Here is a 17,439-nt window from a genome sequence, read left to right on the forward strand (position 1 = left end):
CAAACCAGTAAGTATAAATAAATTTGATAAGAACACATGCTAGGAAACTTATTAACAAGTAAATAGGTAAGGAGAAGATTATTTCACATAGAATGCCTTGACACAATATGAAAATTTGTTACCTATAACCATGAACTTACTTCCTTCTTTCTGGTGCTTCTAGGGTGAAGATCAAGGAGTGGTCTCTTGTGACGATCCAAACATGATAATACAATGGTGAGGTTAATTATTTGCCATCCTCTTATTTTCAAAGAGCCTATTGTGGAGTGTCATCCTCGATTTGACTCACGATCAATGTTCCTATAACACAAGAATAAAAAACAACCTTTCCCAAACTTTTGGGAGTAAGTAACAACAAATGATCTAAAAAATTGATACATGACTTTTGAGATGTACCCCAAAACGAAAGAAATTAGGAATTGCTCTTGGTGAGTAATTGGGGATAATTTCTTGGTCACATTTGAATTTCTCTCGAGAGAAAGAGAAATGGTAGAAATCAAAGTTTTTTTTATTGAGCTATTGAAGTTAATTTTTTGTAACTCTTTTGTATCTCTTGTAAAGACTTATTGCTAGTGCATTGGAAAGCTGCTCTCTCTCAACATAGGTCAATTTGGGTTGAACAAAGTAAACAATCTCTTAGTGTGAATCCTCAACTCCATTTATCTTTTTTTTTTTGTGGATTTTTTTTGTTTGTTTACTCTATACATCAGTTAAAGATTTGTTTTTGGTTGAATTTATAGTTTTTTTTTGGACTTTTTAGTTTTTGGTTGCCATTGTTATTTGTTCTACTTTCTTATTGAATCTCAACATTTATGCTTTCTTAGCTTAGATATCCAAATTCACCTCATAACACTTTTTTGAAGTGGTTAAGAAATTCATAATTGAAGGACACAATTAATTCTTCAATGCAGTCAATTAAAAAGCTAAAAAAACATTATTGATGCATTGCCCATGACTATGACTAGTGGCGGAGCCAGAAATTTAAGATTGTGGGGAATATTCATACACTGTAACACTAAAATTATTATTTTACCAAAAAATAAAAGCTTATTATTTGGGTTTCTTTAAGATGAAAGTAAAATAAACATTTACAATTATACTTCCTCCGATCGTTTTTATAAAAAAAAAACAAGTGTGCCAATATTTCTGGTTCTTTTTACCAAAATCATTGACAAACTTTCAAATGTGTTATAAACTAATCTAATTTGTGTCATTGTTTATTAGGAGAGACAATATTAAAAGTAAGTTAGTTATTGAAATTAAGAGTAATTAATTGAGTAGTATAAAGTCCACAAGTCTTAGGTCAATTGACAAAAAAAATGCCGAAATTGATAGTCTGGATGTTGTGACTGGGGTTCAAACCTCGACTCATTTATTTGTTTATGCAATGACTCTTGTCATTTCATCTATCAACCAAAAAAATAGGTGTATCCATGGAATCAGTTAAAATTTACAGGAGTATTAAGTAAAAAATAACTATTTTCAATATTTTTCATTGGTCTTGATGGTTTATGTATTTTGTTTCTTACAAAAAGAACAGGAAGGAATATATAAATGAAAGAGAAGTAAATATACTTTTACAAACTAATCTTATCAAATATTTAATGTATTTACATTTTCGTAAATGCAAAGTAGAAGTTATTAACTTGAGAATAATGCAACTATTAATGTACAATAATAAAAACTAATTAAAATTGCATTGAAATATTATGATTCATTGTTCAATGTATCAATAAACGAGATATTAAATAATTGTACTAATTTTTTTTTTTTGGTCAGGAATAATTGTACTAATTTTAGTTTGGTAAGATGAGTATTTTCTTTTACTTAGTAATGGGGGCATATAGTTGTTCTAACACCCTTATATACTAAATTGAAATTAATAGTGTAGGTACATATCCACACAAAACTGTAAGTGGCTCCACCACTGACTATGACAATTTTCATATTAATGTCGGAATGACGTTATAAGGTCCAAAAATGTTTCATGGAAGCCTGATTTTCTCTACACATGTGCACCTGTGTTATTTAGAGAATGCAACACCTAGATAATCACCCAGAACAATATGTTAATTCAGTTGAGTATGTTGTGTTGAGGAATGCTAGCAACACTCTTTTTTAAACACTCTCTTTAGCACTCACTCCTTTATTGGGTGAAATCAATGTATGTCCCACCACTTTATGTGGGTTCCATTTCCAAAGTGTAGGTCCTACATTGATTTCACCCAATAAAAGAGTGAGTGCTAGAGAGGGTGTTCAAAAGAGAGTGTTGCTAGCACTCCTCGTGTTTGTTAATTTAGATCATGTTAAAAAGAGTTGCGCTAATTAAACAAACATGGTTATGATAACTTTTAGTATAACAATAAATTTACAAAGAAAAAGATGTATAGATACAAAAGTCAAAGAAATAGACAAATACATAATGTAAGTAATAGAGAGAAAGTTATCACTGAAATTGTTAAAAAATAGTTGTACAAATATCATTTCTCTTCGATCTCTTTTTATAGTGATTAATGAGCTGTCTTTGATGTAGAAAAAGATATGTGTTTTAATATTAATATAGATACATGTTTTAATATCATCACTTTACAAGGTTACCATATCCCACAACTTTAATTTATTATTTTTTTGAAGAAGCTAAATTAACCCACCCAAATTGACATCGGTGAGAATCAAACCTGAGACCTCGAGGAGGAGCACACTCCCAGATCCAAAGTCAATACCCCTGGCCAACTTTAATTTATTACTATTCAAAGGGGTGCAAAGGGAGTAGATACATGCATAATTGTATATGCTTAGGACATGTACGGTCACGATAACCACAAGTTGGAAGAGAAATGTCTCTTCATAAGGAGCAGGTTATACTATGTAATACTATTAAATTAGTTAAAGCACCTACCCCATCAATTTTAACTAACTCTAGCGGCCATGGACACCTACCACTTCAGCTTCCACCCCATCTTTTTAAAGTGATAGATAAATAATGAAGAGGTTCTCCTAACCAGTATTGAGTATGTTCGGAAATAGTAAATACATTTTTGTTGTTGTCTAAAGTATCGTGTCTTTGAACTATGATTTTAAATTACAGCTTGCTAACTTACACCCACCTAAAAACACTAAGGTGCAAGTTAGCAAGCTGCAGTACTTTAATTTTGCTTTTTCTTATAGTGTTTTTAGGTGGGTGTAAGTTAACAGCTCTCTATATTGTTGTTACTCCTTCTTCTCCTTTTGCTAAACTTCCATTAATCTAATTTTGAACATACTCCAAAAGTAGGCAAATTATGATTTTTATTCAATTAAAGTCTATGAAAAATGAAGTAGGTTCTATGTTCCAATCTTGATATACTACATACAATCTTTGTCTTATGATACAATTCCTTTTTTGTTTTTCTTGCTTTTACACGGTTAAATGATTTCTCAACATACATATTAAAGAACTTGTTTTTCAAAGACGAAGAAATATATATATATATATATATATATATGGCACACAAAAAGAAGAAGATGAAGTTTGAGTCACCAATACTAATTTCTCCACGTATAGAAGGAAAATGTAGAGAAGCAAGCTTTAAACATAAATCAATTGTGTAGTTGTAGCTGGGAAGACAATCACAAAAGGTGAAAGAGAAACAGGACGTGGGGGAGTGGAAGAGACAAGAAAAAATTAGAAAATAAAAAAAACACCAACCTTTAAGTGGAAATGACTCTTGTATCCTTTAAATTTGATTCTCTCAAAAACCAAAGATGTGGGTTTTTTGTCCAAGTCAAAAGGTGCATCTTGCTAAAATAGACCTTCACAAAATAGAGTGGGTCTATTGTAGCAAACCCCATATATATATATATATATATATATATATATATATATATATGTCGCATATGTTTATTACTCCTTCCGTCCCACAAAATGAGTGATCCATTTGTAAAAAAAATAGTCCCAAATCAAATGACCCCTTTAGTTTTCAATGCATTATTAATCACACTTTTTCAATTGTACCCTTTAATTAATACTATTTTCATCACTCTCAATTCAATATCTTCGACTTTACATTTATTGCAATGGTCACTCCCTCAATACATAATAAGGGTACTTTAGTAAAACTAATATTATATTTGTTTCATTTATACAAATTTTTTTAATACATGTGGAATGCTGAAATATGTCACTCATAATGGGACAGAGGGAATATTAATTTTGGCAAATAAAATTAAACTCTATGAATGTTTGTTACTATTACAATGGAATTGTTCATATTTTAATGGACTAAATTGGTTTTGTTTATTTAAATTATTAAATAGCATTTTAAATAAAATAGTTTAAATAAAGAATATAATTCGAATAATGAATAAAATCCAGCCTAAAATCCTCTATTTCCTTTATATATTGTTATAAATATATAGATTTCTTTTTCGTGTTCTCATGTATAGTCGGTGTTTTTGTTATGTCTTGCTTAATTATGGCTTCATGATCACTCTCAAACGGTGTTGAACACAATAACAATAGAGAAGAAGGCAAACAATGACCCCTATCTTATCCACTGCCTCTAAATCCGGCCTATAAGATTTCAATCTCGATTGTAGAAAAGATCACCAGGCATTGCTGGTCGGATTAGGCAAGTGTACCAAATCGTTTAACAAGTAATAAAGTGATAAGTATAGTATTGTATCCACAGGGATTGTCGTTTCATCTAAATAGCTCGCGTTACTTATTTTAAGTTGACGATATAAAATAAAAGAGTTAAGGATTATAGATTGCAATTTTTATCTGTTTGCAACAGAGCAAATTACCTGTTTTTGGTTGCAGAAAAGGAAACAACGGTTAGGACTCTAAGAATCCCCCTATTTACTTTGTTGGATATTAAATAACATTCATGTCACGTTTAGTTATCTTAAGTAGACTATACAAGTGATGAGGCCTTTGGGACGTTCTAACCTAGTCGGTTGTCAAGCTGCACCTGTTGATCACACCATGATCCTTACATGCGGGGTCTATACTATCTCGGTTGATCTAGGTCTATCGCTCCGATGGTTAACTGCACCTGTTGATCGCACGGTGATCCTTACATGCGGGGTCTTGTAAATTCAAAGGTAATTGAAACATAGATTTAAATTGTCGTTCCAGTTTCTCCAAGGGCAATGAAGGCCAATGTTCCATTAGGTCAGCCAATCTATGAATCTTAGGACACTCATAGAACACTCTCCTTTCCCTCTAAGTAGTTCTACAAACAGGCAGCCCTATCAGCGTCTACCTTACCTAGAGGTCGAGGATAATGGTCTTATTTAGGTTTACTCCCCTCGGTGCTTGTTTCCCTAATTACTAAACTAGTTATATCCTATGTTCAATAGATTTTACTCAATATTAGTAATGTCACCTCCTAAGTACTTACTACTAGGGTCAACTCTCTTTTCGTGTCTTTCGCTAGTTTAGTAATCACTTACTTCCTAGACAGATAATTACTAGTATAAGGAAATAAATATCAAGATATAAGCTTCCAGATAGTAATAACAATGTCAAGCCCTGTCACAACCTAAATATCTAATATAGGGTTGCACCTAGCCGAAATATATAAATCCTAAATAAACTTAATAACGAATAGAAAATAAACTAAAACATAAACAACATTAAATTAAATAATTATCCAACAAAAGTAAACACAGGTTCATTTTAGAACCCTAACCTATAGATTTCTAGTTACACTTGATAACTAAGACAAGAATACTAAAAGATAAAAACATACCCTAGAAAAGATAGGAGAAGATAGACCTCTTCTTTGGCTTCCTAGAATCGCCTTCCTCTTGAATTGATCTAGTTTTAAACGAGAAATTGTGAATGTGGAAGGCGGTATTTATAGGGAAATTTTCCACCTAACTTATGCTAAAATCATGGGCTTTCAGGGGTAAAAAAGTCACAAAAACTGACTTTTTTCGCAACTCACATGCGTTGGGCGCCTAGGTTTATGCGCCCGACACATGTGCCTTGGACTTTCAGGCGCCAAACACCTAGTTCCATGCACCAGGTGCTTTAGTGTTTCAGTTTCATGCGCCTAGGCGCTTCATTCTGTGCGCCAGATGGTTTTGTGCATTACTTCCTGTTTTGTTGAATTCTTCGCATGTTGAGGTGTTTTCTTCATAGTTAAGTTGTCTTGGAAATTGGGAACATAAGTCCTCCCGTTTTAAAGTCTTCTAAGGCCTCTTGAATCTTTCTTCTTCATCTCCCAAAAGCCCAATAATCTTATGAGGTCTTGCATTGTCTGATTTGCTTGATTTCTTCGTGTTTTACTTCAAGAATCCCCTAAAATTGCTATGTTTTCGGGAAGAATAGAATTACATACTCAAATATAGAAAACATTACAAATATCCCAAAATCTTAGGCAATTTCTCTAATACTCCGCTGGTTTGTTGGTAAAACCTATTAAAATAGACTGAAAAACATGCTAAGAATAACGTAAGATGACCTGTCTTTACAACCCCAAACTTAAACTGTTTCTTGTCCTCAAGTAACAAAAATAAAAACATAAGTTATTCGATGCATTTTTCAGGAAAAACATACCTTTCCGAGAGTTGTGCTTAGGATATCATTCATCACATTTATAGCAGAGCATCAACTAACTTACCACGTTACATTCAAGCGGGTCTGGCTAGGAGAAAGTAGCCTATATTCTCAGCCATGTTTTTTTCCATGATACACGTATGTATCATGTAAAGCCAGTAGGGCTGGTCACGACATTTTCCCACTCCAGTCGTCACATGAATGTACCTTGCTATAAATTTGAGACAATTCTAAATAGACAGTCAAGTTAAAATTATTTACACACTTTGAGGACTTTAAGGGTTATAACTTGGCTTAGGTTAAGGGTGGATATATTTGGGAAAGTAGGCCAACAGAAGAACTTAGAGTTAGTTCACTAATCTAGGGATTCCTACTAAATATTGATGATCCGCCAACCTTTCTTCCTTGAATCAGACAAGATGAGTAAAACAGTAGAACTATTTGTCTTTTTATTTTTTTACAGAAAGATACATTTTTTTTTGAAGAGACCAAAATTTTTGGCTCTTGATTTTTTTTTCTTTTTTCTATTTTTTGTGTGTAGATCCATGGTCAACCACATTTTTTCATTTTTCGTTCTTTTTTCTGACAAATGTGTTCTACTGTTACCCCACCCCAAACTTAAAATGTTGCTAATTCCAAAGAGCAACCCCAAATTTAGCTTCAAAGCATGTGCAGTCATAATAATACATATCTAACTCCAAGTGAAATCAAACAGGGTGCATTTAAAGTGTAGGACTGTGACATGATTCATCACTAATAAAGAAAGAAATTTTTCATCTGGAGGCTCAATGTGGTTTCACAAAGGATAATAAGAATAAAAAAAAGGTGGCTTGAAAGGATCAAGGTACCAAAGAAAAATTGCCTCGCGTGTATAATAATCTAACCGATCGTCCGTAAAGTACGACTGTGAATTCGAGCAAAAATAGCATTCATATGGAACACTCATAATTGGAAATATTTAAGTATCTAACAACCTAGAATGGATATGAAAATATTTGGCTCTAAATCTCACCGGTTATGCTATTCAGAAAAGAGATGGTGATCCTATAAGTACCTTAAGTAGCAAGCCTCAGAAAGTATCATACTCTTGAATGTAAGGGTAAACTAGCCTCCACCGTAAATGCTTTGAAATGACTACCTAAGACTAAAACAAAATTAAGCATAAAAGGAAAGATTGTAAATGTAAATGCAAAGAATAAAATTTTATAAGATAAATTTGATGATTAGTAACAGATTTAAGAAATGAAATTGACCAGTCAAGAAATCTCAACGGAAATAAAAATGCAGAAAAGATAAACTAATGGGTTGCCTCCCCTTCAACGCTTGTTTAACATCTTAGTCTCGACGATAAATAGGTTGCCTCCTATCCAACGCTTTTTTTGAGTCATTAGTTTGATGAAATAGGTTGCCTCCTATTCAACGCGTGTTTTACGTCTCAAGCTTGACGAATATGTCTATGCACCACTCATGAGCCTTTTTGGTGTTGGCTTATCTTCATCAGATTCACCTTCACCAACATGATACTCCACCATATTTATCTCACTTGGACCAACATATGAGTACCACATGACATCATCTCAAATCACAATCTCTCTATTAGAACAAACTTTCTTGATCATGAATGGTCCATCCCATCCTTTCCTAGCTTTCCTCCCAAAGAAACCATAGAACTCTGTTGGATGTCAAAGCATGACACGGTCCCCAACATCAAAGTCTTCTTCTGTATAATTCTAGAAACCCCCAGTAGCTCCTTCCACACTTATCCTTTTGTGTTCATGTTGACTCCTTTTTCTCCCTTTAATGGCTCTTCCAATGTCGGTTCTTTGACTCCATGAGATTCTTTTTGTTTGAAATTTTCAACCGCATGACATTCAGTACCTGCACCTTACCTCATGCTTTCCTGCGAGATATGATGTATCAAGTATTCATCTTTTGACCTAAGCACCATTTCTTTATACTCCAAGTTGATTCGAGCTTTGGAAGTAGCTAAGAAAGGTCTGCCTAAGGTCAGTAGACACTCAGCCATGTCCATCACTACAATGACCGTCAAGAATTTAAAATTCTCAACCTCGACTTGCACATTAAATATCACTAATTCTGGTTCATATAATGTTCCACCGGCCACCCCTACAAGCTTCTCAGCTGGTATCATCCTTAATCCTTTGATCTTTTTAAATGTTTCCATCGACATCAGATTAATGCTGGCCCTTAAGTCACATAAAGGGTCTCCAAGAAAAACACCATTGATAGAAATTGGAATAACGTAACTTCCAGGATCCTTGATTATGATGTGCGTCTCCACTTCAGTGTTGGCATGGTAATCTTTGGCTAAGTTTATCTATTCAGATGCTATTGGCTGATTTTTAAGTTTCACAAGATCTTGTAACATCTGCATGCAACAAAGATTCTGCTCCAGCATTTCTACCCTTAATCTCATCAGTTTTTGCAGGAATTGCTCGAAGCTTCCTCCTTGACCTTGATCTACTCGTGCTTTGGACTTTAATTTTCCTAGGAAAGCATCAATACTTTCCTTTTCAAAGGCTTCAATACCCTTGACTTCGAAGTAGGGATGGGAATAGGCTAGGCCAAGCTAGGCTTTGCAAGGCCTGAACCTGGCCTGCCAATTTTTTTTAATGCTTAAGCCTGGCCTGTGGCCTGTCATAGGCTTACTTTTTAGGCATGAGCCTGACCTTTTGAAAGCCTGATACGACCTGCTAGCCTATTTAAAAGCTTATTTCATATGAACATCTTTAAATAAGCAATGTGATCTATGTTTAAATAGACTAACGAACCAATGTATCAATTAGATCAAACTCTCTTTTGATAATTAGCAGGATTTTTTTGGGAATTTGATTATATATTGTATCATATAAAATTCTAGTTTGTAATAATACGTTTATATATGCAAAAAATTAGTCTTTACTAATAAGCTTAAATTACTGAAAAAGTTATCAAATTTTTATTTTAATTCAAAGTACAAAATATAATATAATAATAAGAAATAATATTCATATTTACATAAATAGGCCGACCTAATAGGCCTAAGAGGCTTTTTGAATGGCATGTGGCCTGGCCTTTTAAACTAAATTGGCTTCTAAAAAAGCCTATGCCTTCTCTGTTTAAGAAAAAAGTCTGGCCTGGCCTGGCCTGTCGTAGGCCAGGCCGTAGGCCCCTGTAGACCGGCCTGGCCTATTCCCATCCCTACTTTGAAGGCTTCAGTACCTTCAGCTGCGAAAGCTTCAGTACCTTTTTCTTCACTTGGGTCTTCCTCGACTTCGTCCCTGTTCATGGTCAAAGTCTTCACAATTCCATATTGAGTGTTATTTGTTGTACTGGGCTGATTCACTGTCGCCTCTGATGCTTGCGGTTGCCGGTTAGTCAGGTAAATCATATGCATAGAGAAAATCGATGGAATGGCAACTTTTCTCTTTGTAAAGACATTCTCCTCAGGTCCAGGATGATATTCTGGTGTTCCCATTTGATCAAGATCCCAAGGATAGTCCCCTACGTGAGATGAAATGTTCTCCATTGACATCTTCAACAACAACTGATATCCTGCTACAATAAAACAACGAGTTCGTATTCTAGCCAAATATTATGATAATTATTTATTGACTGGATTTTAGTTGCTGATTAGATGATTATTAATCCTAGGATTATTTCAATAAGTTCTAGATTCGATTTACTCCTAATAGTTAAATGTTATGCAGACTCGATCTAAACTAACTATTATGACATATTATTACTACTAATAAAACCTAACACTACTCATGACTATAAGACTATTATTACTAGATGCTAATCCTAATCCTAAATGCAAATTAAATGGGCCGACTCTTATCACCTAATTTTTCTAGACTCGTCCTAATATATGTATTATAGCAACCGTTATTTTTACTACGACTCTATAAAATGCAATGCAACTAATTATAACCTACACTAAGACTCTAAGAAATAAAAATAAATTAAAATGGGTTAGTTCCTAAATGAAAAGAAAAGAAAATGGTTAGTACCACTATGGATAAAAATAAACTAAATGCAAAACAGAAAAATAAACTATGTTAGTAATGATAAAATCAATGATAGACTAGACTCTAAAATAAATGACTCAACTAGCACTAATTTTTTTTTTGGTATTTTTTATTTTTTTGATTTTTTTTTGTTTTTTTTTTAATTTTGAAAACGGAAAAATAAAATGCGGAAAAATAAATGACTGAAAATTAAATGACAGAAAAATAAAGATAGAAATAAGTAATTTGAATTGTTTAGTCGAAAATATCAACAATCCCCGGAAGCAGCGCCAAAAACATGATGGTTGAATCAGGCAAGTGTACCAAACCGTTTACCAAATAATAAAACTTCTTAAAAAAACTTGTTAAAAAAAAACTTGTTAGAATTTAACACGGATCAAAATCATATTGACCTCTTTCATTCGAATAAGTTTGTTGTCTTTAAAACATCAACTTAAGAAGGATTTTGAAATTTATCTCAACAATTTCCCCATTTTTATGATGAAAAACTTATTGAATTTATGATCAAGATTTTTATTCTGAATAACATAATGCAGCAATATGCGATGAATTTACTCCCCCTCAATTTATTCAATATTTAGGGAATTTTAAAAATTTAAAATTTCCCCCATAACTTGAGAATATTTGAAACATAATTATTGAGAAAAAAATGATGCAAAGTTAAGAATGTTTGAACCATCCTACTTACTAAAGCTTGTCAGGTCAAGCTAACCCTAACCCTAACCCTAAAGCTAGCATTTCCCCGCTCATTCTAAAGCATTTATATCGACGCTTGACCTCCTCACCTTTAATACACGCCATAAAGTCATTTCATTACAGGTTGTAGTAACTGCCATTTATAACACGATTGCATATTATTTTAATTTTTGAAATAGAATAACACACGATTGCTGTATTAATTGTCATCCCAAATTAGACCCGTGAATTACGTACAAAATTGTATAATGGAAATAAAATAAGACACAATCAATTGTATATTGATTAGCATTAAAACAACACGGTTGAAAATTTCTTTTAAAAACAAAAGAGGCCACACGGTTGCATATTAATAAAACAGCACCTTTTGCATATTAAAAGAAAACCACACGGTTTGCATAATGGAGATTGTATAATGGAAATAAAATAAGACACAATCAATTGTATATTGATTAGCATTAAAACAACACGGTTGAAAATTTCTTTTAAAAACAAAAGAGGCCACACGGTTGCATATTAATAAAACAGCACCTTTTGCATATTAAAAGAAAACCACACGGTTTGCATAATGGAGATTGTATAATGGAAATAAAATAAGACACAATCAATTGTGTATTGATTAACATTAAAACCACACGGTTGAAAATTTCTTTTAAAAACAAAACAGGCCACACGGTTGCATATTAAAAAAAACAGCACCTTTTCATATTAAAAGAAAACCACATGGTTTGCATAATGGAGATTGTATAATGGAAATAAAATAAGACACAATCAATTGTATATTGATTAGCATTAAAACCACACGGTTGAAAATTTCTTTTAAAAACAAAAGAGGCCACACGGTTGCATATAAAAAAACAGCACCTTTTGTATATTAAAAGAAAACCACAAGGTTTGCATAATGGAACTAAAATAACACACAATCAATTGTACATTAACTAGCATTATTGTATAATGGAAATAAAATAACACACAATAAATTGTATATTAACTAGCATTAAAACCACATGGTTGAAAATTTCTTTAAAAAAAAAGGGAGGTCACACGGTTGCATATAAAAAAAAAAAAACAGCACCTTTTGCCTATTAAAAGAAAACCACACGGTTTGCATAATGAAAATAAAATAACACCCAATCAATTGTACATTAACTAGCATTATTGTATAATGAAAATAAAATAACACACTGTCATACCCTAATTTTGGACCTAAAAATACTTGTTCAAAATGTTTTTCCATCTTTGATATATGTCTATTACTCTTGAGAGATTGCCAACTTGATTTTGTTTTACCCTGATATTTCACCATGCTTTATCTGCATATGTTACTGTCTTTGTTTTGAAAATATTTTCAATTGTGATTTTGTCTGTGGTTTTCTTGCATTTCAAGCCATCCAAAAGGGTTTTCTTGCATTCCAAGTCATTTGAAGTTGTCTCTAATCAATTGCATCTTTCTTTGCATTTTATTTCAATGTTATTTGCAAAAATTCATAAAATGGGCAGAAAGGTCCCCTAATTGGTTAAAATTGTTTCTTTAGTCCTTTCTTAAAATTGCAGATTGGTCCCTTTAGTTTTTAAAATTGCAGAAAGGTCCCTATGTCCAAATCAGTCCAAGGCCGAGCCATTTTCAATCCAGTCCAGGTGTCAACATCTCACTGGCTTACAAGTCACATGTCACCTATAAAAAGGCCACATCACCAATTGCACAGTAACAACACCACTCATTACGAGCCAAATCATCACAAACACCGTTCCACATTTTCTCTCTCTTCTAACCGAATCTAAATGTGCATTCTCAAAAACAGAGATGAAGATTCATCTTCATCACACATAAACCCTAATTCTCCAGCAACAGAATTCAATAATTTCAACGAATTCAAAGTGGTTCTCAGAGATTCACCGAGGAATCATCATCATCAAACCCTAGCCTATGCAATTATAGCATAAATTCGCCACCGAAGTGACGAATCGTACGATCACAGAGAAGAGGTGAGAAGAAGAGGAATCGAAGTGAGAAGAACCGGTTCGACAAATTCACAGAGAAGAAGCAGAAAACGAAGAAGAAGAAAAGATTTCTCCGATTTATTTTCGGAATCAAGAGAAGCAGTGAAGATTCCTCTCGTTTTCTTCTCGAATCTCCGATTAAAACCGAGGTAAGAACTCTTTCCTTCTGTCTTTTCTATTTCGTTTCAAGTTTTGGCCGAATCAAAGAATCGTAGATCTACTCCGATCTAAGCTTCTCCTCTGAAAAATAATTTCAAAATCGTAAAGAGGAAGAAGAGGCGAACTCAACGATGTAAAAAGCTTTGAAAACCACTCCGGTACGGTGGCGCCACCGGCGAACCACCGTACCGGCGCCGTTGAGGTCACCGGAGAAGAAGATCGGAGAAGATGAGAGAATTGCAGAGCACCTCTCTCTAGAAAAACCTAGAGAGAGAGTGGAGAGTGAGGAATGAAGCGAACCGGTCCCTTCGTCCTTTTATAGACACTTTTGAACCGATTGGTTCACCTGAACCACACCGGTCCGGTTCGTCTTCACTTGTCATAATCCTAACCGTCTGATCTGGGATTCGCTGATGTGTACGGCTGAGATGCAACGTTTCTATGTGCCTGTTTGTGTTTACCATACACCTTTCGTTTGTAACCATCAGATCTAGGGCTTTGATGGAGCTGGATCAATCCAACGTCTCTGAGGCGTTTGGATAGTCCAGATCCATCAGTGACTTTGGGCTTGGGCTTTGTTTGTATATAGACTTCGTTTTATTTGTTTTCTTACTATTTCAACACTGTGTTTTGATATTTGCACCTCTGTGATGCCAAAATTTTGTGAAAAAATTCTAAATAATTTCTTACATGTTTCTTGATACAGTTGTGAAGTTTTGTGATGATTTTTACCCGTTGGAAAGTGATAAAAAAATTTGTGTGATAATTTGTTGCCTTATTTGTGATGTTTTGTGTGAAAATTTGTGAAACTTGCATGTTCTTGATCTCTAATCTTGATGTATGATAATGAATTGTGATATGTGAATTTGTGATGAGTTTATCTCTGTTTTGATGTGTGTTTTACTATTTGTGAAAGTGTTATTGTGAGTTACTTGTTTTACAAGTTATATAAACAATTGTTTGTGAAAATAAAGTGTCAAATGTGTCTAAAAGTGTGTCATAACTCTTGGCTTGAATATGTTCCTATAATTTCCACATTGTGGCTGCAATAAAGTCTTTTGAAAATTGCTATGATGAAAGAATTATAGGCCATATGCATATTGAGAAGTTATGGTAAATTCTTAGTGTATTTTGACACTTTATTCTTGTTGATTTTACCACTTTTGTTTAGCACTTTCTTGCCTTATCTCTTTACCCGATTACATCTTATTCTACTAACATTTTCATCTCATGTTTCATACATTCCATAAGCATATTTCATCCTTTAGCTCTAGTTTTACTTCTTGCACTTTAATTTTCATGCCAAGACTTAGCATGTAAAAAACCTAGGGATTTTTGTACTTTACTTTATGCTTTTAATTCCTTGCAAGACCATAGAATGTAAACTAGGGCCAATGTAAAGGACAATGGACTCTAATGATGTACACCGACACAAGCACCGACACATGCACACACATCACATGGATACTTTAGATGTATGTTTAGGGAATGCATGCTTTAGATGTATGCTTAGGAATCACGATACTTAGAAAAATTCTCTTTTCAAAAAAAACATGAACAACTTCATTCAAATAATTTTCCAAAGAAACCTTGGGATCAAAATCCCATTTAATTTTCCCTTTATTTTCTTAAACAAAAACCTTAATGAACGTTAATCATACTTAAGACTTTCTTTGCAAAATAACTAATTCCACCTCACATTTTCCAAGTCTTATGCCCTTGAGGCCTCTCTCTCTCATTCTTCAAAACTCCATTTTCAAAATTAAAATCAACCAACAAAAACAAAAACATTTTTTTGGAAGAGAACTACATGGAGTTTGATCCCTTAAAAGGGTATGTAGGCAAGAAGTCAAAACTTCTCCAAGTCTAATAAAACAAAAATTCAAACACATTCCTTTCCCTCCAATTCTTAACCTAAGGTGTAAATAACACTTTCAAATAGCATTTAAAAATAAGGCGCGCGCGTAGAAAGTAAAGACGGTTCCTATATGATACTATAGTCGTTATGGGTGCCTAACACCTTCTCGTAACGAAAACAACTCCCGGACCTCGATTCTCAAGGGTTTTTTCTTATTTTTCCCTTCCCAAGAAAAAATGAGATATCAAAGGTTAAAAAGGTTCAAACTTCATCAATGTTTGACACCCGAAAAACCAAGATAAAACACACACAATCAATTGTATGTTAACTAGCATTAAAACCACATGGTTGAATTTTTTTTTTTATAAAAATAAGGAGGCGACACGGTTGCATATAAAAAAAACAGAACCTTTTGCATATTAAAAGAAAACCACACGGTTTGCATAATGGAAATAAAATCACACCCAATCAATTGTACATTAACTAGCATTAAAACCACAAGGTTGAAATTTTCTTTAAAAAACAAGGTCACACGATTGCATATTAAAAAAAAACAGCACCGTTTGCAAGTTAAAAAAAAACCATACGGTTTGCATATTAAAATCAGTCTATAAAATCAGCCTCCTTTCTCCTTCCATTTTTCTATCGTTGATTCCAATGGAGGGTCGTGATATTGAAACTCTGCTGTCCGATCACTGCTTGACAGCTGTTGCGGTTATTTTTTCTCACAATTACGACGTGTTTTAATATCTTTTCCTATTTTTTAAACCTTTATGATGTTGCAGGTCCTTTGCTCAAAAATCCAGCTTCATCCTTTGAAAGTGCTGTCAACAAGTATTGTGTGAAGTTTAGGACGTACATAGTCGAGTATGATGTTGAAGAGGTGAAGATGATTTTGTCTGACATGTTTCATATTTTTTTTCGTTATCTGTAATGGGTCTAATCGTTTTTTTTTGTTGAATCAGGGGGTTGTTATGCTACTGAACATGTTCACGAACGACTTTGGGGACAAAGTTCAATGATTTGCGACTTTGATTGATGCAAAGAGCAATCAGTTCGAGGTGTTGGTTGAAAGAATTGATGGATCTGTGTTTTTCTCCAAGGGATGGAAATCCTTGCGTGATTTTTATGGGATCAACTTGGGTGCTTGGGTTTCTCTTATATTTGTGGATCAAATGAACTTCGTGATTAAACTAAAAGATAGGTTTGGCAAAGTGATTAAGCCTCCCGTATTTGATCCTCCTATGCATTTTATGATTGACAAAACAAATGTCCAGACAACTTTTGATCCTAATCTCCCTTCTTTCACTCCTTTGATTTCTTATCATCACGATGTCAACAACTTTCAGATAGAGTGTGTGAAGAAGTTAACTGAATTTGATGTATCCAAGGGTTTTTTGGTATGGAAAATGTTTGTTGTGAGAATATTTATATTTACCAACGCCTGTCTTTTTTTGTTAGGTTGTTGACATGTTGATTTATTTTCCGTGTTAGGTGCTGATTTATGAAGGAGAAGTTGCGCAGATGATGGATATCAGAACTACTTCTATCAAGTTGGTGGATGATTGCGGAAATGGCAGGGAATGCGTGTTGATTTTTGGATCTACTCCATACCAATACGCCATGATTGGTGGGCAGTGGGAGCGTTTTGTGGATGCTCGCAGACTTCGTGAAGGGGTTCAGATCAGAATTGGTGTGCCAATGGCTGGAGAGAATGATACAATCTATTTAACTATCATTGCTGGTTAGGATTGGAGGGTGCGGATGGTTTATTTTTGATGGAATTTTCCAGTTTATTTTTATGTTTTCCCTTTCTGTTTTTTTCCTTTACGTTTTCTTTTTATGGAGTGTAGTTTGATTCATCTTTTATGCTTTCTTTTTATTTTGTCAATCAAAAATTATGATGCTTTAGTTCTTGACTATCATTGTGACGAAGTATCATCTTGCCTTCTTATATACGCTAATTTAAATTAAAGAGATCTTTTCATATTTTACCTTGCATCCTTCTCTCATTGTTGTTATATATATTACAATAAAAACCTTAGCAAGTAATTTCAGATTCACATGAATTCGGAAACATGTTGGCGTATATTTGCCATCGCCTATCTTCTCCCATGGTAAATTGTACGTGGCGTTGTCAAGGGTTA

The 17,439-nt window shown here is 33.7% G+C and overlaps 1 protein-coding gene across 1 annotated transcript; it reads left to right on the forward strand.

Moving 5' to 3' along the window:
- Nucleotides 1–10,855: 10,855 nt before the first annotated feature.
- Nucleotides 10,856–17,041, forward strand: LOC146921572 (uncharacterized). Its single transcript, XM_085711335.1, has 5 exons — nucleotides 10,856–10,871; nucleotides 16,078–16,175; nucleotides 16,258–16,260; nucleotides 16,348–16,692; nucleotides 16,787–17,041. Exons 1-5 carry the CDS (start codon nucleotides 10,856–10,858, stop codon nucleotides 17,039–17,041), a joined length of 717 nt encoding a protein of 238 aa, XP_085567461.1.
- The last annotated feature ends 398 nt before the right edge of the window (nucleotides 17,042–17,439 follow it).

Source organism: Medicago sativa, chromosome 5 (assembly GCF_051527215.1).
Source record: "Medicago sativa cultivar Bolivia chromosome 5, Bolivia_mono, whole genome shotgun sequence".
Lineage (NCBI taxonomy): Eukaryota > Viridiplantae > Streptophyta > Magnoliopsida > Fabales > Fabaceae > Medicago > Medicago sativa.

Coding starts and splice junctions, on each gene's coding strand:
- LOC146921572 (XM_085711335.1), top strand. Junction 16,693..16,786: donor ATGTATCCAAGGGTTTTTTG/GTATGGAAAATG, acceptor TTTCCGTGTTAG/GTGCTGATTTATGAAGGAGA.